Below are 25,469 nucleotides of genomic sequence, written 5' to 3'. Positions count from 1 at the left end.
GTTTTTCACCCAAATACAAAGAAAAAGAAAATGTGTCTTAACTCTTTTATTAATAAAATAAAATTTTCTTTAAGAACATATAACAATTTTATAGTTTTCTAAAAAGAATCTTTACGCAGAACGCTTTGGCGTAAAAAACTTGTCCTATTTTTTGAAAATGTTACCACTGCGTCCTTCCGAATATGACCTATTTTTTATCAAAATTTCAACTTTGGGCGACATGTTCTAAAATCCCAAAGCTGGGATCAGAAAACTGAAAGCAGTTTTGGAAACCTCAATATGTTTTCTATTTACTCCAAAAGTATTTTCCCAGCCCTGAAAGAAATGTGGACTCTATGGGCAAAAATGTAAAAAATCCCATTTTTGGGATTTTCATTCCTATTTTTGGGAATTGCGGGATGCCCTTTGACCTTTTCAATTTTGTTTTTGCATTTTCTTATTTGAGATGACAAATTTAACAAGCGTTGAAGATTTCATTGAGTTTTGTTCATAAATAAAGATTTTGTCATATATTACATATTTGTTAAATTTCTAAAACTATGATTAAATCAAAATTTTAATAGGGTCGCAGATAGCTACAACAATTTAGTCCATATTTATCCCTTAATATCTTTTTTTAGTTAGATATGGAAATTCTCGACCCTTTACAAAAAATTTCAAGCCAATATCTCAATTACATTCAAAAATATGTTCATTTAAACCTGTGTCCTTTAATTTCATCTTTTTCATATTTTAGTATTAAGTATGACAGAACATACATTTGATGTTGAATAAAATATTTGGACAATTTTTAAAAATTATTTAGTTAATTATTTTATTAAGGACTATAACATTGTATATACAATAAAAAAATTTATTATGAGCCACGCACAACAACACCTAAATCACCTCACACAAACCACCTTTCCCGCCCACCGAAATATAAAACACAATTTAATACAATATCATCAGTTAGTATAATAGCTTTTTTTATTTGAACTGTTTATCTTAAACATAATACAATTAATTCTTACAACCTACTTATATAGTTAATTCTTAACACTACTTATTTTCTATAAAATAATCTGTCATATCGGTATACATATCCAGAAGGTAATATAAGTCCTTTAAATCTTCCTCGTTTTGAGATGATAGAGTTTCATAACAAATCCATCTTTTTCGCATAGTTGAAAGAACAGGATCAGAAGATAGAAGTAAACTATTAAAAATATCTTCATTCTGTGATTGCCTGGAGCATTTTCTTGAGCTGAAAAGTTGAACATGCTTAAAATCTCGATTCCTCGCTTCCTGGGCTTTTTCTGTTAACTCTCCAAGTGGAAGAATATTCGATTCAATTATTATTTGACCATGACACAATACTTTGTGTACTGTTGGTGTTAGTTCCCTCCATGGATACAGAGATACAAGTAATTTAGAAATTTCAGATGTATATTCCCCAAATCGATTTCCATTAATTTTATGTTTACTATTCAGTGCCATTAAAATAGTGTTAACTCTTCGAAGCAACTCCTTGTCGATTCCAGTTATTTTTGAAGTAATTTCAAAATCACGAAAAAACCTTCTCGCCGTATTACCGTCATTTGTACTACCGCAACTTGGAAGTGGTTTGTCGATGTTTAATCCCATCTGAACTTTAAATTCTTCTTGGATTCTGCTTTTTTCCGCAGCTCTCAGTTCTTTCAATTCTTCATTATTTTTTGTTGATTTAGTAAGATTCTCTGGCACACTTCTATATTTGAGGTCGTATGCTATGTGTAAAAAGTAATCCAAAAATCGTATTCTGGCATGAAGTGGTGAAATTCCGAAAGACAGGACTTCTTCATTAATACTTCTGCTTTTGTTTATATTTGAGAATTGCGACTTTTTCTCATTACATATTGAGCATCTCCAGAAGGAAGAAGTTTCTGTTATGGCATTGCTGACCTTTCCATCAATCATTGTTAAGCTTAGCTGATATGATACGTTAATAGAGAATTCCTTTATTTTTATGCAAATGGGCTCCAGTGCATTTATTTCATCTTTTAAATATTCCACTAAATCTTTTGTTGTTTTCTTTGACTCATTTATATATTCAAATCCAATGGGTCTACAAAAATTTTTTGAACCCGGAGTTTATTGATCCATATATCTTCAAATGAATTTCCGATGCTTGACGATGATGGATTAAGGGAATATGAACGAATTCGTAATGGCACTAATGATGACATAAATACACTTTTGTAGTCTGCTAATGTCCGACTTCCACAAGCTTGTTTGTATTCTGGAAGTGCTGATAAACCGTCACATCCCCACTTACACATTAAGACAACATCACAGTTATGAATTTTCCTTAGTTGGTCTTCTGAAAAGTCTGACACAATTCTTGATGCTGTGTTTTCGAGCAAAGATGATATATCAATACAAGCTTCCACATCATTAACAGCAATAGGTGATGGTAGGATAGTTTGTTTTTTTTCCTGGATCGCCTTGTATGATGGTAATATATTGTGTCCTTTTTCATGCAGAGCTTTCCTTAATATTTGGTACTTATTTCGACTGAGACTCAGTTCCAACATAAGCGCTATTGCTTCCTCTTCAGTAAAATTTGATTGTGATGTTGGAGTTGGTATACTTTCCACAATTCGCTTAAGTCGTTTTGGTGATGCATTAGGAAGAATAGTTGCAATATGTACGGCATCCATAGGTTGGTTTTCCTTTTTCAGCATTTCGTTAAATGTATCAGCAATTTCCTCATTTGAGATTGAAAAAAGTTTTTGTGTGACCCTCTTTTTTTTTGACCTTGAACATAAGTCTTCGTATGACTTGCAAGGCGCTCCTGCTGATGTGTTGTAAGTTGAGATTTCCGTAGTAGTTTCCATCCAACTACAAAATTTTAATCGAAATTTCTTTTGATTTAAATCCACAGACTTACTTTTTACATCAAAAAGTTTTAAAAAGTTTTCAATTTTTGATATGCCTGTTTTGTCTACTTTTCTACTATATGTAGTTTTTATATAATTTGAAATGTCTTCAATTCTTTCTGACCCTTTTGAAGATACACTCCATAAAACGGAACACAACTCTTCGTACTTTAATGTAATCTTCATTGTAGATTTATTAAATATGGTACTTAAAATCTGAGAAGTTTACTTATATACCAATTCTTGTCATTTCCGATACAGGTATTCCAAAGTAAAAAATTACGAAATGTCTACCTATTAACATTTAGGACTATATTACTATAACCTGTAATTCAGTCATTGATATTTCTTATTAGTGAAAGAATCGAAATTATCATTACCTGTATATTTTTACCTACATGATCATAAACGAAACAGAACGAAATGATCTGTCGAAAAAATTTAGGTAAAAAATAGTTATAAATTTCTGAAAATTTAAGCATAATAGGACCTTTCAATTATAAGGATAAGCAAACAAATAGAAAATAGGTAAATATAAGATTAAAACATGTTCTGTCATATTTAATACTAAAATATTTAAAAGATGAAATTAAAGGACACAGGTTTAAATGAACATATTTTTGAATGTAATTGAGATATTGGCTTGAAATTTTTTGTAAAGGGTCAAGAATTTCCATATCTAACTAAAAAATGATATTAAGGGATAAATATGGACTAAATTGTTGTAGCTATCTGCGACCCTATTAAAATTTTGATATAAATCATAGTTTTAGAAATTTAACAAATATGTAATATATGACAAAATCTTTATTTATGAACAAAACTCAATGAAATCTTCAACGCTTGTTAAATTTGTCATCTCAAATAAGAAAATGCAAAAACAAAATTGAAAAGGTCAAAGGGCATCCCGCAATTCCCAAAAATAGGAATGAAAATCCCAAAAATGGGATTTTTTACTTTTTTGCCCATAGAGTCCACATTTCTTTCAGGGCTGGGAAAATACTTTTGGAGTAAATAGAAAACATATTGAGGTTTCCAAAACTGCTTTCAGTTTTCTGATCCCAGCTTTGGGATTTTAGAACATGTCGCCCAAAGTTGAAGTTTTGATAAAAAATAGGTCATATTCGGAAGGACGCAGTGGCAACATTTTCAAAAAATAGGACAAGTTTTTTATGCCAAAGCGTTCTGCGTAAAGATTCTTTTTAGAAAACTATAAAATTGTTATATGTTCATAAAGAAAATTTTATTTTATTAATAAAAGAGTTAAGACACATTTTGGGCAAAAAAACGGCAAAAATCTAACTTTTTTGGAATTTTTAAATTAAAAAACGTATATTTTTGGATCTGTAAATGATATTTATCTGAAATTTTTTGTATATTATTGGAAATTTTATTGTCTAACTAACAAGAAAAAATTGAGTCCATTTGGTCCAAAATTACGCCCGGTATTCAAAAAAAGGCGGACCAAGGTATGGTAAATTTTGTATCACTAAATTTTTAAATGCCTATAACTCGGATATTATAAGAGATAAGTAGTATGTCCAAGCATGTTTTTTCAAGATCTCGTCGAGCGCTTTCAGAAAATGTAAAAATCTTTGTATTTGGGTGAAAAACAAAAAAATGGCACGAGTTTAAAAATTTTACATGTCGTAGGTACCCTAGTTTGAGCCGCCACAGCTCCGTCCCTGGGGCATCTGGGGGGTTCATCTTCAAAACTTAAACTCGAATACTCCTTGGCTACGCTCATGCCAAATTTTATCCCGATCGGATCAGCCGTTTAGAAATGCCAGATTTATTTCCAAAAAATTTCCATTCTGCCCCACTGTGGAGTAATGGAAAACTGTTTTTCAAGTTACACACTATTCGATTACATGACTATTTCATTAAAAACAATATATCAAGTTTATTTCGATTGAAAATCTTGATCTCAGTACAACATATTAGAAAAAAAATTACTGCAATCTTTTCGAAATGGGTCTCAAAAAATCCGTAATTTTTAGCGGATTACCGGAAAAATAATTAAGTTTTTCTTAGAGTTTTTTTGGGACGAAATTATACTAAATATATAGAAAATAATCAAAATTAATCCTTGAAAATAATCGACTAATTTTTGCATTAATTTTGATTTTTTTTGATTATTTTCATTAATTCCAATTAATCCCCGATTATTTTTAATCGTAATCAATAATTTATTAAAAATATTGAAAATAATCGTTAATTAATCATTAATTTCACATTTTTAATAAAAATAATCGAATTAATAATGATTACGATTATTAATCATTATTTTACAACTATGCTTATAACTAACCTATGACCTTAATAGTTTGGAGTCTTATACTTCCGAATATTGTTAGTAGTTTATTAAAAAATATATTACTTAAAAAAGTGTTTGAGATTTAAGTTTGGACCCATAAGGGTTGAGAAAAATATTAAATCACTAAGAATTGTGACTTGATGGGAAGAAATCGAAAGCATGCAATAGACTCAGCGTAGCAATAGCTTTAATTCTATAACATATTTCTTTTAAGGAGAATTTCATTACAGACCTGTGTTCAGGATACTTACTTTACTTACACAATATCATTTTAAGACATTATTTTAACACGGGGATGTCATTGGAGGCAAGTACTTACCACGCTCGCTTATAAATAGGGAGTTAAGTAAATAGTTTTGTTTCTAAGATATTATTTGTATGACTCCTTCTAAGTAATGCAAACGGTATGTAGTTTGTCATTGAAAAGTAAGTTTTTGTTGGGAAAGTATAAGATATGAGTTATCAAAAATCCGGTTCTTAAATGATTAAACCATTTCCTGGTATCCTTTTGATTGACTAACAAGCGAAAATAGGCAGTATGCAAATCTCTTTTCGTTTTACCAAATAATAACTCATTTTATTTCTATAGATTTATATAAGTTTTATTCGTATGTCTTGTCATATTATTAATTATTTTTATATAGACGTATGATTTGTTTTCTTTCATTTATTAAATAGTATAAATTACGAGTGGTAACATTTAAAAAAGTGCATGCGAAATAATAAAATGAAATAAAAATAATTATAAACCATGATATTTACGAGTAACTTTCTCTATTATATGTTTTTTCTCTCTATCTTTGAACGACAGTATTTATTATAAATACTTGACTTATAACTAATTGCAGTTGATACACAAAATTAATTATATTATTTTATTTCTTACGACTAATATTAATATCGTTTACGATATTTCTTACAAAAAAAAAAAAAAAACAATCAAAAAAAATAATAAAATGACTTTGTAAAGAAACGTTTAAGGGCCCTATTCATAACAATTTATCAAAGTTTTATAAGAAAAATTTTCATACAAAATTTGTTATATAAATTGTTATGAATAAGTCAGTAAAGATTTAAGTAAATGTGACTATTTGAATTATGGCAATAAAAATATTTGTTTAAACAAATATAATTATTTTGGATATAATCAATGTATTTTTTCTCTAAAAACACAGCTTTATTTTTGTGGTTTAACAACCATAGTTTTATTATTATTGAATAATTCATCCTAATGTTTGCATTGTTCTTAAAAGTGACAAAATTTTTTTATATTTTAATTATTGCAGTCAGTTTTTTTTAATTTTCTAACAACGAATTAAATATAAAGCATACCTTAAGGATGTTTTGTAATTACATATATTTGAGTGTTTGTTAAATCAAAATGTTTGAATCGAAATCAAGATGAATATTTCACGATTTTTTTGTTTTATTATATTTGTTCCCTTTTATATTATGTTTTATAATTTAATACTTTGTGTTATTTTCTTTAATTGTAACATTAAATGCAAAGTTTTAAATGAAAAAGCGATTTACGCGAAAAATATGTGTGTGTGTATTTTATATAAACAATAAGATCGATAAACTCGAATAAATTTAAATGTTTGTTGGTTGTTTATAAAATTTATATTTATTTAATGAGTGTAAATATAATTTTATATGTATAAAAAATAATTTATAAATATAATAAATAACAAAAACGGAACAAAATCATATTCATTAAATAAGTTTGTCAGTATAAGTTTCGTTGGTTTTTCGTTTGAAAATAAAAGTGTGTTTGTTAGAAGTGATTATGATTATGATGTGAACTTAATTGATTTCATTTAAGTAATTGTATTAATGATAATAACTTTTTGTGATTTTATTTTTGGTGTCATGTATTTACAGAGAATAAGTTTGGCTTGTAAAAAGAAAAGAAAATATTAAAAAAAAAACATAAAAATATAAAAGCAGTCTATTACAAAAATATAAAAAAAAATCTTAAATTATAATATACAAGAGTACAAAAATTCAACTAAGCACATTTGTTACAAAAAAAGGTGTATGTTTTATAAAAGTAAATTAAAAATAATAAAATTTCAAAAAATTAATCTCGATATTTTAATACTTTGCAGCAATAATCATTCACACAAATGTTTTATTTGTTTTGCAAACGTTTGTGTCATCATCACCATTATCGTTACAAATACATAGAATTCACAACAACATTTTGTAATGTTAAGGAACATTTTGTATTTAATATTAAGAGCAATCGTGTATTGTTGCTCCAGAAAAATTGCATTTCTTATTAAAATTTATTGAAAATTTAATTTGTTCGTTATTTCGTACTTCCATTTTAAGTTGGTCATCTCTTTGGCATTTTATTTAAACTATAGGTGATGGCGTTAGAGTGGCTCGTGTGGCTCGGGTAGGTGATTTACTAGTATTTTGTATATTAGCACCATTACCATGAATACGAAATAGTTCACCCACCGTTATGGCAACTTGAACAACACCTTTCCCCTCCAGTACATCAGCAGCACAGCATATTAGATTCTAAAATATTGCAAAACAAATTTTGTTGTTAAAACAAATAGTTTAAATTTTGTTTCAAATTAAAATGTCCATTTAGTTAAACTTTAATTCATTTTAAATATTTCATTTGATATTGTTTAAGGAAACTATAATTAAGTACTTTAAAAACCTGATTTTAAAGCTGACTTTCAGATGGCATTTTATAAATAAAGTTGTCTCAAAAAGAGCCAAACGGCCAAATGTCCTTTTTTCAAATTTCAGGACACGATATGCCGAACCTCAGATGTGATGGAGAATTTTTGATATTCGGATTCAGCGCAGCTTAATTATTTGGAAAAGTATACTTTGGTCTCTGGATTAAAAAATGACCTTTCTGTGTTATAGAAAGATTATCAAAAATGATCTCTAATGTGAAATTTTGTCCATTAAAGACATGAGTAAAGTTAAAGATAAAACGATTGGGATATAAATTGTAATAATAAAGAGAGGAAATAAAAGGAACAATCAGTTTAGAACAAACCTATGAATTGTTCTAAGAGAATAGATCCTTAAGATCAAGCACAATGTCAAGTTTCTTTCATTATACAGGTCAGGACAAATACATGGAAGATAAACTAGGATCTCCTCCTCAACTTCTTTATGACAACTTATCTATGACAACACCTAAAAGAGATTGATGGAGACCGAGGGACGAACGCAACATAATTTGTAGAAGTATAGTCTTACCCGTATAAAAATTGTCATCGAATTTACCGCCTTTTTATAGCCGCACGGAAATCTTAGGCTAGTTTTGTTGTAATTAAGGCCAACAAAGCTTTAACTTATAGACCAAGATATACTTTTCTAAATGATGATGAGCTGCGTTGAATTTGAATCTAGTTTAAGTTTTCTTTGCCACATCGATATATCGTGTGCTAAAGTTTGAAAAAAAACGTTTTTGGCCATATTTGAGGCCAAGACACCTTTGTTTATAAATCTAGTTGTCATTTGAAAGTCTAATCTGTGTTATAGCTTAATTTTTCATCAAAATATCTGGCCAAAACCGGTATTTTTTCCAAACTTTAGGTCATAATATCTTGAAAACATGATGTGATGGAAATAACAATATATCAAAGGTTTATTTAAAAAATCATCAACATTTTGTTCTATAAACCTTCTCTTTGAAATATTTAAAATGAATTGAAATAAAAAAAAATGTTTGTAAAACAAAGAATAAAACTCATTTGAGAATTTTTAGTTTTTTTTCAGTTTATATTGTATCAAAAGTAATTCATAGATTTCGTTTGGATGTTTTGTTTGTTAAATTCATTAAATTAATAGAATAATAAATACGTATGTTTGTATATATGCTAAATGCGTCTGTGTTTGGGTATATATGTATGTATATAATTGCATATATGTAATTATAATAAATGCAAATGTATGACTTATATAATATTTAGTAATATGTGTATATAAGAAAGTTTATGTTTCTTTCATCTTTGACTTCTTTAATATTTAAATCATTTAGGTTTGTTTTACTTTTTTTTGGTGTTTCATTAAGTACATGGGTATAATAAATAATTTGGTAAATGATTATTTCACATTAATACTAAGTTAATAATTATAATTATTATTTTATAGTTCTATTAAATAGGGGGACAAAAATATATGTTGTTGTATGCGCTTTAGTTTATTTAATTAGTTTTTTTTTTAATTACTTTAGCAATATACTTGTGTTTATTTCATTGCATTTTGAATTTTAAAAATGTGTTTAATTTGTTTTATTTTAATAAAATATTTTATTTTATTCTTTAAGAAATTTGATTTTGTTTTTGTTTCTTCTAAGAAATAAAAGGAATGTTAGTTAAGTTTTCATGTTTTGTTTTTCATTTATAATAAAATATTTATTATTAGTATCTATAATATGAAATCATATTGAGGCAATGGGATTGTTGTTTTTAGGAAATTTTGAAAACAAATTTAAAAATTATCTCAATTTTACTTTCTCCACACAATCTACTGTAAAGTTACAACACTCAGTTTTAAGGCACTGCATTCAAATGGTTTTCCTTTTTTTTTGTTTAAACTATATTTAATCTAATTCATTTTATTAGGTTTGTTTTTTTTTTTCAATTTATTGCTTCTTTTTAAATAAAAATAAAATATTTATCAATATGATTTCATACATACATAATTTTTTAGGTTTAGGTTTTTTTTGTATACTTTAATACTACTTTCGCACTTGTTAATTTGTTTTAGTAAACTGTGTCCCTGCGTTTTCTGTTAAAACTTTATTTCCTTCGTTTCATTACTACAAACAATTTTAAAAGTAAATTATTGTTCAAAGAGTTTAGTTTTATATGATATAAAGCAAAAAAAAATTTTGATATTGTAGTATCAAAGGACTAAGCAGTAATCTTTTCAAATTATAATGATTAAAAAATTTCATACAAATAATATTTAGATCAAAGTTGTTCTACTTAAAGTTAGAACAATTAAAAAAAGACTTTTAGAAATGGCAAGAAGTGTAAATGAAATGGAAACTCTTTTGACAGCGTAACAGTATTCTTACAAGAATGCATCGTATATATATTTTATAGCTTGTCTTTAAAATCCATTGAATATAAAGCAATTAAATGGTAAATTATATAAATTTCAATATTAAACACTTTTAAAATTTAATTTTATATAATAAAAATTTAAATAAAAGGTAAAAAAATTAAATAAATATTATTTAAATAAAATTAAAGCTTGACTTCAACTTGAGCTGCAAAATTTCTCAATACTTATATTAAATAAAAGGTTATTTGTTAATAAAAATTAAATTAAAACAATTAATAAATTTTTAATAAAAATTATTAAAACTTAACAAAACTATTTGCGTTTGGATGAATTCAATATAATATTTTGTTTGTGTTAAAGTATTTGTGATAATAAAAATGTCCTTAAAATGCTTTATTATTTGTTAGACGTAATTAAATATTTTTTTTAACAAATTGTAATTTAAATCAAATATTGGTGAATTGAAAAAAAAAAACACTTAACTATAGTCTTTTATTTTCTCTTTATAGTTCATAGTTCTTTTAATTCTTATATTTCTATTCATTCTTTTGAAGTAATTCCTCCGTGACCACAAACAAAGAATGTCAAGTCTAAATTAATTCCTTACATATTTTCAAATAAAACATTTTAAAGACATTTAATTATAAAATTAGTAGTTAAAAATGATTTGTTAGTGTTTATTTCATTAGTTGTTTGTTTTTAGAGTTTCAATAGGAAACTTTTAAGGAAAGTTAAATGGAATATATAAGAGATTGTATAATTCAAGTCTTTGGGAGTTTTAAATGCATTCGTTAGATTTTGATAAAAACAAAACAAATTTTCAATACCTTATCGTTTAAAGGAAGAATAAATTCAATAAAATTTGTTTCCTTATCTTTTTTGTAAATTTTAAAATTATATAAAGGAAGAATAAATTCATAAAAATTCGTTTCTTTTTCTTATGTGTGTTTTTTTATAAATTAAATACTAAATTTTAAGCAGCCTCTACTAAAGTATTTTGTAAACTTTCTTTAGGGATTAGGTATTCCTATAAGCATCACTAAGCAACGTTTTCTTGTATAAAATCTTTCTTATCTTATAATTGGTATAATTGGTATTTGTGTGTTTATGTTTGTTTGTGTATGTATATAAAAGCAATACATATGTTTATATGTAAATTACTAAATGAAAATTATTAATTCATTCGAAAAGCGTTCATTCGTTTAAAACGCTTAAAACTTTAAAATTATAAAAATTCAAATGTCCAGTGACATTATACAACATATTAGAGAATGTAAGGAAAGTTTGGTTTGGCAGATAGTTGGCCAAAGTTCAATAAATATGTTTACTTAAAACTAAAATGCAATTTCTAAAGAAATATTTGAAAGAAACTCTTCTAGCCTGGCAGTGGAAAGAAGACCAACAGCAAAAATGTCACAATAAAAACACACGATAGTATGATTGTTAGAGTATGAGAATCGTGTCTTAATAGGAATGATGTTGCTGCCGTTGATTTTGAAGATCCAGCTTCTTTTAATTTAACAACATTCTTCACAAGTTTCTCATCTTCGATGGCCATATTGTCGTTGACACGATAAATACTGTATATGTTTGATTTGGGTTTAATTATGCCACCATTTGGTATATTGGCATGTTCAAAGAACTCGATACGTTTCGATACTGTATTGTTGATAGTTGCAGCTGCTGCTATTGCATCAGTGGGCTGTGCCGATGTTGCTGATGACAAAGTTGTTGGAGATTTTTCACATGAATTTTCCATGCCAGACAAATCGAATAGTTTATGTTTCATATTACTGGCACTGACTGCAGTTGTAGTTGAAGTAGTATTATTATTAGAGGATTGGCTGTTAATCACCTTAAGTGATAGTTCAGTTTCTTTGATTTTATATTTCTCATCGATAATTTGATATAAACCGGTAGTTGATGTTGTTGTATTGCCACTAATTACATCATTATCTGTCTCAACTATTGTCTGTAACATGTTGCCATCCATTGAGGATGACAATAAAGAAGAAGAGGAGGAGCAATGATTACTACCACTACCACCACTATTACCATGATGTGTAATCAAATTTAATTTGATTTTTTGAAATGTTTTCAATTTACAATGACGATATAAATTTCCAACACTTAATGTGGTTGTAGAAGATGAAGAAGAGCCAACATGTTTTTCTTGTTGCTTTCTTTCATTGTTGCAGCTGCTGGCATTATTGTGACCATTTTTGCTGCTACTGCTGTAACAGTTGTCTGTCTGATGACCATTGCCATAACAGTCACCACCACCACCGCCATCACTATTTAAATTATTATCATAATGATCAAATTTATCATAATTGGAATTTTGAAATTCCATCATCATCTGTTCTTTGGTGCAGGTTGCAGTTAATTGGTTTTGCTCTTCTTTCATCAATTTCTGTAGTTCTCTATCGTCACTCTCCTCTTCATCTTCTTCTAGCAGTGATTCATTATTTTCAAGCAGCATACAACGACGTTGTTTGCTCAAGTCTGGTTTTTTATTTATATAAAATAAGTGTTTCTTATCCTCCACACAATGTTGTGGCACTTGTTGGTGTTGATTTTGAAACTCTTGTAATTTCATTTGAAATTCATGTTGCTGTTGCAAGTTTTTTATATTTTGATGTTGCGGATTACTGTCCATTGCTATTAATGCAGCCACAGTTTTCAGCACGGCCGATGGATTTGGTAATATTTTGCGTTGCTGTTGTCGCTTTTGATCTTCGTGATTTTTTGCATCAGTCTGTGCATCTGTGCAATTATTATTGTTGCGATACAGTTGATCGTTGTTGTCGTTAAAGTCTTCTAATGTAACGATTTCATCATTATCATGACCATCAGCATCAGTTGCAGAGAGGGGTATGACGTCTGCACAGGAGCAAATCAACTCCTGCAACCAACACCAAATAACAGATTTTTGTAAACTAGTTTTTTCAATTTTTATATTTTGTTTTTATGGAGAAGGGAAAGGGACATGAACAATAAAATAGATGTTTCTATTCTACAATTGAATAGCTTTAGTTTTATTTTTTTCTACAATATTTTATAATAAAAAAACACTAACCCCCATTTTCAAAATGTCAGTTTTCACAGTTTTCATATAAAAATTATTTTAACTGTAAGAATAACTGCCGGTTAAGGAGGTGCAGAAAATAAAGCTTAACAAGATTTTCTTATATATTCTGAATTATTTTTTAAAAAATTATTTATTTAATATTTCTTAATATTTCACAGATCTTAAGAATATTATATTCACCTTAACAATTGCATTTTATTAAAATTATTAATCCTAGTTTATTCAGAAAACCCTCAGTTTTAAGACAAAAGTTTAGGTAATTCTCATTGGCATTCCAACACTTCCATAAAATTTCAGCCCTAAATTTAAAGATTTCTTCTATCAACAATTTCGTATGGTTATTCCAATTAATTTTACAAATATAATTTGATACGTATGTATATAAAAAACAACCTATAATTAAGGAAATCAAAAAATTAACTATGCAGTCAAAGTCATCATTTCAAAATATTAAAAAAAGAGTCTAGATTTTATCACTATTTTTTAACGCTAATTCTGGAAAGTGTGTAAATAATTTTCAATAATTGTCAAATGGATAGCACTTAGAGGTATCAGTAGTTTATATATATTCTTGTAAATGGTTGGAAATAATATTCCTTCACTTCGAAAAAGACAATATTTAAAATAGCCTTGAAAAAAATTAAGAAAATGTTAACGTTTGTTAAACCTGAAATAAGAAGAAATGATTAACCTGAAATGTTGTGAATTAGTTTTACTCTACCCGATATTGCGCATTTCTGCTTTTCGTTTTGAGTAATTTAATATTTTCTAGTGTGCTACCTTATAAGCATTTTCAAATTTGATTAAAGGACTACGCAAAGGATGATGTCCTTATCAGACATGTGTTTTTTTCATCCTATTATCCATGGTGTTTACAAGGAATTACTGTATTTAAAGGTCCGAATTTTCGTAATTTCTTAGCAACAAAATGGAAAATTGCAGTAGGAAGCAAGAAAACAATTTTGTATTAAAACTGATTTATTATTTCGGGCAACCGCTGCTTGGAAGCAAAGACCCTCACGTTGGAAATTAGTTCTAAAAAACTTTGGCGAGTCCGACAAGTCTTTCCATAATGAAAAAAAGTTGTGTTATATAAGCCATCTTAATTGTAGACAATGGGTTAATAACACCCAAGGATTTATTTTAGCTTAAATTTGTTCTAATATACCTATTTATGCCTATGCTCCATCTTAGACTTTAAAGAGTTTCATTATTTTGTCGATCTTAATTTCGCACTGAAAAAGAGATGATTTGAACCAATGTGACATATCTACCAATATCTACCAGCAATATCTACCATTCTTATTCATTTAATTACAGGCCAAGTCCTTTTGGAGATTGGGGCGATGAGGCATAACAAGAATGAATCGCTCAACCACGACTTAGTAACAATTTCTGAATGGGGTCGAGCTAATGAAGTCGATTTCAACGTCCGAAAGGCTCAATGTTGATTTTTGACTTGAAGCATTCAAGTGATTTTTAACAGTTTTTTAAAACAGTGTAAGACATACTTAATTCCATCTGATCTTCTCATTATTTATACCACTTATATCCGACCGGAATAGAACTTTCATATATGGGAGCTTCAAAGTCTATTTTGGAGCAACTCGACCGGTACTCATAGGTGACAGTTGGGTATCCAACTTTTTTAATTCACTAGAGTATCGTCGCAATGTGCGGTATATTTCACTGTTCTATCGATATTACAGTGGAATGTGTCCCTCTTATATTGTCGGCCAGGTCCGACTACACTTTCCTACTTGTTTAAAAGCTACCCAATAATTTTACTTTAATGTCGATATATTTAAGCAATTAATTGATGAAGAACTGATTTTCTGAAAAAGTCTATATGTATGACAGCTGGTGTCAAATATTGACCGATCGTATCAAAATTTTATATAAGATCTAGTTATACAGAATTTCATCGGAAGGGGACTTTGTATGGGGGTTAGAGTCAAATCTATAAAACGTAGTTGTGTCTATTTTTGTAGAGATATTAATTGATGTGTTTTATAAATTTATTTATATATTAAATTTTGTTAAGTGTAAAATGAATTACTTTTATGCAGTTTACATCACTGTAAATAAGTTGTTAAAGCTCTTTTGTTTTATAAAAGTAATGGTAACTCTATTACCTTTTGTACAAATAATAAAACAGGTGTAGTTGAGAATCTCAAGCAGTAACAATTAAATAAATAATAAATTGAATTACACCTATTAAAAATCACTCGTTTAATTAATGTACTAAATGCAACATTAGTATATTTGGCAAGGTAAGGTTTGTCCTAAAATAACACGTGTACCAAATTTCAACGAGTGGCGACCATATGTTAAATCGAATGTTTGAAATGGGACATTGCATCACATTACATGTTGTCGACTTAATAACATGAAATTCAAAAGAACGTATCAATAAATTAGTAATTTTCAAAAGTCAGGAGTCCAAAAAATAAATAATAGAAGATATTCAAACAGTTTTATTGATGTTGGGATATATTTTAGCAGACGATATTTATTTTTTATAGTTAAATACTAAATATACTAAATACTTAAAATCTAATTCCGATATATTTAAAGTTAAATTTGTAACTGTGTATTGACGAAAATTGATATTCTAAAAGAGGCTTAATATGGTGCTGTTGTCAAATATGAGACGATCCTCATAAAATTTGTTCATATAGAAGTTATTTATGGTGAATTTCATCGAGGTACTAGTTTTTAAAAGTAGGGGATATGTACGATCAATTTATTCTAAGAATATATAGTGAAATATATTTATTATTTAAAATTATTTACAGAATTGTTCTATATTAGAAGTAGTAATAAAATGAATGAATTAAATACCAAGTTCTTTATTTGAAATTGCTTTATCTTTTGAAGAATTATTAATTTTTCAAATGCTTTTCCAGAGATTTAATTCAGAGAACTAATACTTAATGCTTTCAAGATTTTTCTTTTAATAATATCTAACTTTGGTAGTTTTAACAAGATTTTCTAACAAATAAAAAGTTAATTCACATTATCTACCCAAATAATGAGTTTTATAATAAAAAAGTTGAACCCATGCATTCATTGATATGTTAACGAAATAATGTGTAAATGTTAATTGTATTTTATTTATTCGTTTTTTTTTTATTTACAAACATTTTTTATTTTAAGCAACAATTTACTACGATTTATTGTACTACTTAAGAAAAAATTCAGTTTATACCAACTACAAATTATTTTTATTTTCATTATATTAATTTTACTTGATTAACACCCCTTCTCTCAATGTATAAGATACAGAAAGTTTTCTTACATAAATAAATTTTAACCGATAAACGGAAACCAGACATTGAGAAATTGGGTTTAAGAAATCAACAATTAGAAAAAAAATCAACTAAAGCCATTCAATGTAAAAATACCTCAAAAACAAAGAGGTATAACGATGTTAGTCATTTCGATAAGGACATGTTAATAGTAAATGGGTTTATACAATTTATAAAAACATGAAAATAATCAAAATAAACTCACCTCATCAACACCAATTTTACGACAAGCTTCTAAAAAATTATCCACATTACGACGACAACGGGCCATTGTAAGTTTTGACTGTAAAACAAGTTAGAAAAATGTTTTAAATCTATATTCTACAAATTTATATTAAAAACTCACTACTCCTGGAGATGGTACATGAATGCTGGCCACCGAACGTGGTCGAACATAATTTGCTAAATGGCACAATATAACGCCATCAGTTAAAGCGGATGCTATATCATCGGGTAGAGTCATTTTCAATCGGGTTTCAATAATCTGAATTTCAATGAATAGTGTTAAAAAAGTGTTGTTTTGTTTTTAGTAGACGAATAAAAATACATACACTGCGTAATTGTGTCATTAGTTCGATTTCCTCTCTTTGACGATCGAATTCTCGACGCATAGTAAAACTTAACTTCTCTGGTGGTATGTCATGATTCCAAGTAACAGTTCTAAAATGAAATATTTTATAAGCTAATTTTCTGGGTAAATAATATCATTGTGAAAACACATCTTTAAAGACAATTAAAAAACTCCATAACTCAATAAAATAAAATGTTAAGCAAGATATGCCTTGAAGAAAACGTCGAAAATTTCGATAATAATTGTTGAAAACAAGAAAAATATAGTTAATTGCGCTAGCACTATCTTTGATATAATCCATAGAATGATGAACATTCGAAAAATAGAAGTGCTTGAGGCAGCTTAGGCTTAAATTTTAAATTCCGAAACGTAGATCCTATTGATTAACATATATCAGTGTATTAATAGAATAAGAATGGAGCAGTATTAAAATCTTTAGGAGTGATTGTACTGATTTATAAAAGCTATAATTAGTAAATGGAGGAAACTACAGTTGTGAAACAAGACAATTGGAAATATTGTCTAATACAATAATGTTTTAGTACAATAATAAAAAACTCTATAAAATATTGCAATTATTTATAAAAACAATATAAAGAAAAAAACGTTCATACCTATGTGCTTTGCCAGTTATTATTTTGTTGCTATTATTGCCAACTGGTGATTTTATACCTCCTCCCGTTGTCGATGATGTTGTAGTTGTCGTCATTGTTGTTGTTGTAAATTTATTATTATTCGTTAAGATGCCAACTCCAAGACCCGTTAGACCATTGCCACCACTAACAACACTACCACCATTTAGGGTTTTCATAGGACTATTCGGTTTGACATAACCAATACAGTCGCCATTTGTTGTAACTGTCGATAGGACATCGTTTGCAGCATGTTTCGTTGAGGACATTAGTTCGGTATTTCTGGAGGGTATAACTTTTTGTATGGGTTTCTTTGGTATAACTACAGTTTCTTCGATGCCACCATTGCTGCTGCTTACGACAACTGAATTGTTGCCCACACCACTAGCACTGACACTAACACTAACACCATTTAATGTTGCATTTGAATTATTGGCACTATTTTTCATTATGGATTTTGGCACTGGTGCGCTTTGCGCATTACCATTCAAGCGTATTTCCATGTCTTCGTTTGGCTGTGGAGAGGGGGATTCATTTGCATCATAAACATGTTTTTGTTCTTTTAATTTGTAGACTTCTTGACTACGTTGCTGTTTTAAAGCCTCTTTATATTCCCTGTGAATCAAAGTAAATATATATTAAATCACAAATATTCTAACATATTTTAAGAAATTTCAACACTTTACCTATAAGTTTGTATATTTCCCAAATTTTTATTTACTTTATCATCTAATTTGCCATTTGGTTGTTGCTGTAGATTGTGATCGATCATGCCATCGTCTAAATCGGGTGTGGAACCACTACTCGAACTAGAATGGTTATGGACATAATTGAGGTGTTGTTGTTGTAAATGCATTAAATTATTTTCCTCTTTCCGTTTAATGGGCGAACAGCTCAAATCACTTGTAGACTGACTTTCCATATTTAAGGGTTTGACTACAGCAGCTGTTACACTTATCGATTCATCGACTATGGTACTTGTACTCGAAGTTAATGAGGCATCCATGAGATCAGCATTTAGCAGAGATGCTTTTGATAAAGGAGGTGTTGTAGGTGTCATACGTATGGGAGATTCATTTTTTGATTTCACTTTAAAATATACAAACTGACAATTTTAAAGGGAAGGAAATTAGAGGGTGGGGGTAAATAACTTACGGGGCATATCATGAGACCAACGTTTATCAATACCATCACAAGTACTGTAACCAGAATCCACATGATGTCTAACAACACGATGTGTCTCTAAAACATTGCCATTGGAATTGTTACGCGGTGCCCGTCTTAAGGTTGTGTAACCATCATAATTTCCTCCAGCTCGAGAGCCTTTTTCTTCTTTGGTTGCTTGAGTTTCTAAATATTTAAAGACGTGCACCAAACCACGAACACAGAGCTAGAATTGTTTATAAAAAAGGTATAGAATTAATAAATTAAAAGAAACTATATATTTATTTTGTATGGCAAACAGACTACTATCGAATATTTAATAGGGTTATCGGATCAATGCTGATATCCTTATACACTTCAAATCAAAACTAATATATGAATGCCGAGCACATTGAAATAAGATACTGAAACATTAGATTATTTCTCTTATATAGGAGAAGGAGAATGGTATTGCTGACAAATTGGGATCTATGTTGGATTAAAAAAGGCTCAGTAAACAGTAACGTTATTTATTATCTTAGTTTAACTGAGTGTTTTTGGCCAATTAAACTTAAGTTATAAGTGAGAAGACACAATTAACAAAAACAATAAAACAATGATTTCGGAAGAACAAAAACTTAATATCTTGAGTAAATTGCAATTTTCTGATTTGTTTGTTTTATTTATTATTGTTTTAAATGCTTATTTAACAATTTTCGAAAATTTTTCATTTTACAAAAGTATTATTTGCGAAAAACAGCTGTTCATTCTTTATGTTTTTGAGTTAAAAGTTGGCAATACTAACAAAGTTAACTGAATTTAAATCCATAACTGAAAAACACAATCATCGGTTAAAGTCCGCCTAAATTTGTTCCGATTTTAATCTAACAGCAAGTTAAGCCTAGTTTAACTGAATAGTAAGAAACCCGCCCTATGTCTACAGCTTATATATATTTTAAATAAAACTATTTGAAATTTCAAGTTTAAATAATGCACATCTAGGATCTTTTACTTACACTAGCTGGCGGTGAAGTCATGGGATTATTTTCAAGATTGATTTCAACCAACGTTGACATTTGACGAATTTCAAGAGGTAGACTAGAAATGCGATTATTCGATACATCCAATGAAACCAATGTTAGACAGGTTAATTCTATATAAGAAAATAATAATTAGAAATTTCGAAAATAAGAAAATCTTCTTATATTTCACTTACCTCGAGGTAAATACATCAATTGATTGCTACGCAAAGAAAACGATCTTAAAGAACGCAATTCACCAATGCGTGCTGGTAATGTTGTAAGCTGATTGTATGAAGCATCCAAATCGGTTAAACGATCCATACGTCCCAATTCATCCGGTAGCGCAGTCAAACGATTATTTGATACCAATAATACTTGCAGGGGTAGAAAGCATAATTCACGCGGCAATGAAGACAATTGATTGCTGCGCAAGTCTAAATATGTTAAAGAAGTCAAATGTTTCACCGATTCCGGTATGCTGCGTATGGTGTTGTGATAGAGCAGCAGCGTTTCAAGAAAAGAAAATGTGGTAATTTCTTCCGGCAATTCACAAAATCGGTTGCGGGATAAATCTGAAAAAGAAAAATGAAAAAATATTTCTAATGAAAAACTTTGTTTAAGAAATAAACAAACAGCTAAATAATAAACAAAATCAAAAACATTTGTAAACATTTCAGAGTTTATTTGCGGGCAATAATAATTGTAGAGGTAAACGCAACAATATCGTTTATATTGTTCCATTTCAAAATTAAAAAAAATAATTTTGGTTCAGTGGTTGCAAAGAATTTTTACTTTTAAGTGAGTGCTGAATGAGTGAGGTATTTTGTTTTATTTTTATCTTCTTTTTATAGTTTGCTTTATAATTTTTCATAAATATTTTTAGCTTTTCTAGTCATGGTCTTTAATAATTCATAGTTTTATAAATTGTTAAAGTATTTTTAGCTGCATTATACACACACATGTACTCTATATATTTTATATTAATGCATTTCAGTGATGTTTGCTGTTGTTGTGTGTCGTAAAATATTCATGTTCGATAATACAATGATAACAACATCTGCCTTTTCGTAAAGATTAATCTTAAAAATATATTTCTATGTTAAGGCACTACTTTTTTGTGGGGTCAATGGAAAAATAACTCAAGAATTTGTCGCTATTTATAGAGTAGCATCATGTCATAATAAATAATATTTTAGGAATTTTTCTTAAAAGGAATTTCATATAGAGATTTGTTGTAAGATTTTACTAAATATGTCATTTATTTAATAAAATAGTTTTAATTTATTTAATAAAATAATGAAATATATAGTTTTTTGTGTTTATGGCTTAAAATTCTTATCACGTAAAAAGGTGTGTAAAATCTTCTTGTGTGTTAAAGCTCATTAAAATGTAGAACAAATTTCATATTTTATAAACATTTGTAATCTTTATGATTACTAAATATGTACAATTCATACATGTTAATGTATGTCTAAAGTTTTTAAAAATATTACATATTTTCTCAATGTTGTTAAATCATGTTGTCAGTCCGGTTTTTCCATTTAATATCAACACTTTAAAACCATATTCAGTTTATTTCGTTGGAGTATTTTCTGTTCAAATTGCGATATTAGCAAAATTTATAAAAAAAAAAATACAAATAAACATAAATTAAAACTAGTTTCAAAATATTTTTAAAAATTAAATTAATTAAGCACTAATTTGTTGCAAAGTTTGCAAGGCCTTACGAGAACAAATTTGTGATTTATTGGAAATCTGGACCTACATGACAGTAAGATCTGAAACATCACAATCATACAGACTCCTGTTCGAGAAAGGTAATCAATTCCCATGAATATGGACTCCTGATAATTCACTATCCTGGCCGACAGACAAACATAATCAGAAAATGATTGTGTTTCAAGCTGTGTAATCGATGCAATTTCATTCAGATTAAGGGCATGTTCATCTAAATGCTAAAGATCGTATTCTTTCTTATTTTAGATTGTTGTTTTTATATAAAAAATGCCTGCAGATCTTAACCAGGAAGAATGTTTTATTCGGCTATGTCGAATCTTATATACCCAACATCAAAGCATGGCTTGTATGTATTGGAATAGGACATTTATTTAGTGCTTGGGTCAATTATGGGCCAGGATCTTGCGAATTTTAGAGAGTGTTTCCCTTTTAAAACAAATTGTTTATTTTATCATAATACTCAACATTCGGAACTATTTATTAATATGTAATGAACTGTTTTGTGTAAGAGTAGTTATATAGCGGATAGGGTCAATTAAGGACCGATCCGGAATACATATGTTAGAGAGATATGCCATTAATGAGTTTTAAATTTATTTTCCGAAGGGTACCTTCCCAGGCCAAATTTACAGGAGTACATGATCGATTTAGGTATATTAAGTAGTCCTATGTAAAGAAGTAATGGATCATGTTTATTTTTTTTAACAACATGGTCCATAACCTGCATTACATAAGATCATGTTGCGGATCATCTACTCCCATAATTTTAGCAAGGGAGTATTTTTGGGATTACTCTGATGTAATGCATAGATGAATTATGTGGTCCTCATCTAGGATATCATAATGTTAAATGGAGTATGTTTTTTAAATATATTTGGGTTTTGAAGATTTGGACCAGTCCTAAAGAAATTTTGGTTCCTGCATAACTTACTTATGGCGAATTTTATAGCTATGGCTGCATTTTTAGGCCGGTAATGAATGATGGCCAATTATGGACCTATCCTCATAACATTTGGTACAGATTTTGGTTCCAATAAAACTAGTTTTTGTAGATTGGCAATAGTTCCAACTTTTACTCTGAGACCAAGTTAAATATATTTGTTTAAAGGTTTAAGCAGAGCTCATTCCGTTAAAGATTTAGCCTATATCGAGTCGTTATAACAGCACGAATTTGCCTTAATATAAAAATTTTGTTATATCGTCTGAAAATGCCAGGTTTGACTTAATTTATATATTGGTTTTTTTTTTCTGAGATATCTTCTCTTATGTCTGAAAAATGCAGTTTTTACATCAAACTGCTTTGTCTAAACAAAAAAAGTAAAAAATAAGAACTTTCATTTTCCTTCGAAACAAAAAAAGGTTTCCTTGAATAAAGACATTTTCCTACATATTAATTTTAAATATTTCTTTGGTTTATTTAATAAAATTGTTATTCAATTTAATAAAGTACACAGGTAACATGACCTCATACAAGAGGAAATTAAAAAAATATTTTGTACTTAAAACAGCTTTCAATTTAGAATTACAAAAAGAACATTTAATAAAACTCCTTGTGTGCATGTTTCTATATAATATTTTCTTCTTTTTTTAACCAACTGACCTAAATGAAAATTTTATTTTTAACTGGACTGTAAATAAGTGAACACACCTTTTTTCAATTGCAAATAAAATGAAAAAAATAAAAGCAGAAAAATTAGAACAGAATTTAATGTTGAACGTACAAATTCATTTTTATGCTGCTGACTTGTTTGTTTAACTGTGTGGCATGTTGTAATTACTTAAATTATAAATTGTAAGATTTGCACGAATACAAATGCAAATGATGAAATTTATTATTTATTTCAAACCAGTTGGTTAAGATATTAATTCTAGAGGAAATGATGATGAGATTTTTCATTTGTTTGGTTGATGGCTCTCTGTGGAATGACAGACATTAAACACAACTGACAAAGAAAAAAAGAAAATTTTCATTCGTTGGGGTCGGTTGTGGCGGAATACAAAATTTGATTTATATATTACAGGACTTAATGAATAAACCGCATCTTAAAATGGAAAATATAAATTAAAATTAAACGAAAAGCGGTCATAACAACAAAATAAACAACATATTTGAGCAACTGCTTAAATTGATCTCGTTATGTTGCAATAACAACAAAATGTTTAACAAAAACAAAACAAAAAACTCTATAAAATTGCAGGAAAACACCAGTTGAGCGAATGTGAAAGAAAAACAATCCAAGGCAAGCAACAACCAAAAGGCGACCCCAATGATTGTCAGTACCATGACAGCAACAATTATTTTAAAATAAGTGCGTGAAAACACTTTGGAAAAGTACAAAACAAACAAAACAAAAACATCGACAACAACTACGACGACGACATCAATGACTGGTACTGAGTTTTTTTTCTACAACGAGCAAAGTGCACATGTGAACAAGTATACTCTCACTGTGCTCCTTATGTGTATTGGACACAGTAAAGAAATACAGACAGTACAGTACTAGTACGATCAATGTGACCAGATCTTAAATTATAGTTTGAAATAAAATTTGAAGAAAAATATGAAAAATTTATTATAAAAATTCGATACAAAAATTAGGAGTTTTTTGTAAAGAACAATACACAATTGTGGGCCAGTAACGATTTTAATTGCAGATGAAAGTACACCTTAAAATTTCATTGTCAAAATTCATTCTCTCCGTTTAGAATAAAAGGATGTTCAATATTTGTGTATATGCTTGCTTTTGCAGGTTTTCATTATACTTCTTTCTCACTTTCTTGGAAGTCCTTTTTCTGCTAGGTAGTATATTTAGATACATAAACATATACAACATTTTGTATAATATCTTAAGTATATTACACCTCGCATTAATTATAACAAAACTATAACTCAAATATTCAGATACGATTCAACTATCAACTAATTAATGTAGTTTATCTGAACTGTATGGTCGGTTTGCATTAAATTCACATTTATGAAAATACCAAATGTTTAAACAATAAAAAAATATTTATATGCACTTGGCATTGGATAAAAATTATTAATAAAAATACAAATGTTACAAATGTGGTAAATTAATTATTTTACTCGACAATGACTGTTTTTTCTTTCTGTCCTCATTTATTTTCTGATTTTGTTCTCAATAATTATTCATACATTCAAGAATTTTTAAATATTTATAATATGTATCAGAGATGGGGGTAGTGCACTAATTTCTAACTATCACTAATAATTAGTGGTAGTTCAAAATTATTCACTACTTTTATTCAAGTTTAGTGATGAATTAAAAAATATAAGCCTCACTCAACAATAGTAATAGTAATATTTAAAATTTTTAATCAAAAATATTTTAAAAATAGTTAAAATATTTGTTTTTACAGCCTAGTGAAATATTTTTTTCTACACTAAATTATTAGTTCAAAAATATTCCTGCACAATTTTTTTTTCAACGGAGAAATGTTTCTCTTAATTGAAAGTTTAAGTAAATAGGTCAGTCTAGAAATGGTTCAACTCATTAATTCATTCATATCAATGAATAAAACTTTCATTATTTACAAAGTTTCCAAGCTATTGCTTAATAAAAACATCCAGTAGCCACATCATTTTGACAACTGGCAACGCAGCTGAAGTGGCAATCGAGATACATAATCGACCTATTAATTTATTTCTCCGAGGAGAGTCCACCATTC

At 28.3% G+C, this 25,469-nt stretch overlaps 1 protein-coding gene across 2 annotated transcripts in view; it reads right to left on the bottom strand.

The window, feature by feature from the left end:
- Positions 1 to 5,804: 5,804 nt before the first annotated feature.
- LOC119602706 (leucine-rich repeat and calponin homology domain-containing protein) overlaps positions 5,805 to 25,469 on the bottom strand; it is a 37,518-nt gene continuing 17,853 nt past the window's right edge. Inside the window, exons 2-10 of one of the 2 annotated variants that reach the window (XM_037954369.1) lie at positions 20,237 to 20,614; positions 20,037 to 20,173; positions 19,033 to 19,267; positions 18,564 to 18,966; positions 17,860 to 18,492; positions 17,226 to 17,334; positions 17,021 to 17,158; positions 16,880 to 16,957; positions 5,805 to 7,749 (exon numbers count right to left, since the gene is read on the bottom strand). In XM_037954369.1, the coding sequence (XP_037810297.1) occupies positions 7,579 to 7,749; positions 16,880 to 16,957; positions 17,021 to 17,158; positions 17,226 to 17,334; positions 17,860 to 18,492; positions 18,564 to 18,966; positions 19,033 to 19,267; positions 20,037 to 20,173; positions 20,237 to 20,614 (2,282 nt within the window). In that variant the 3' untranslated portion in view covers positions 5,805 to 7,578. Of the gene's footprint in view, positions 7,750 to 9,048; positions 13,178 to 16,879; positions 16,958 to 17,020; positions 17,159 to 17,225; positions 17,335 to 17,859; positions 18,493 to 18,563; positions 18,967 to 19,032; positions 19,268 to 20,036; positions 20,174 to 20,236; positions 20,615 to 25,469 lie in introns of those variants that run through there. The other variant, XM_037954363.1, reaches the window with a different exon arrangement.

The sequence above is a fragment of the Lucilia sericata genome, unplaced genomic scaffold (genome assembly GCF_015586225.1).
Source record: "Lucilia sericata isolate MDLA Ls3-8-SP2 unplaced genomic scaffold, ASM1558622v1 Contig000009F_arrow, whole genome shotgun sequence".
NCBI lineage: Eukaryota > Metazoa > Arthropoda > Insecta > Diptera > Calliphoridae > Lucilia > Lucilia sericata.
The sequence above is the reverse complement of the archived record's forward strand: the minus strand, read 5'-3'. Positions and strand labels throughout refer to the sequence as shown.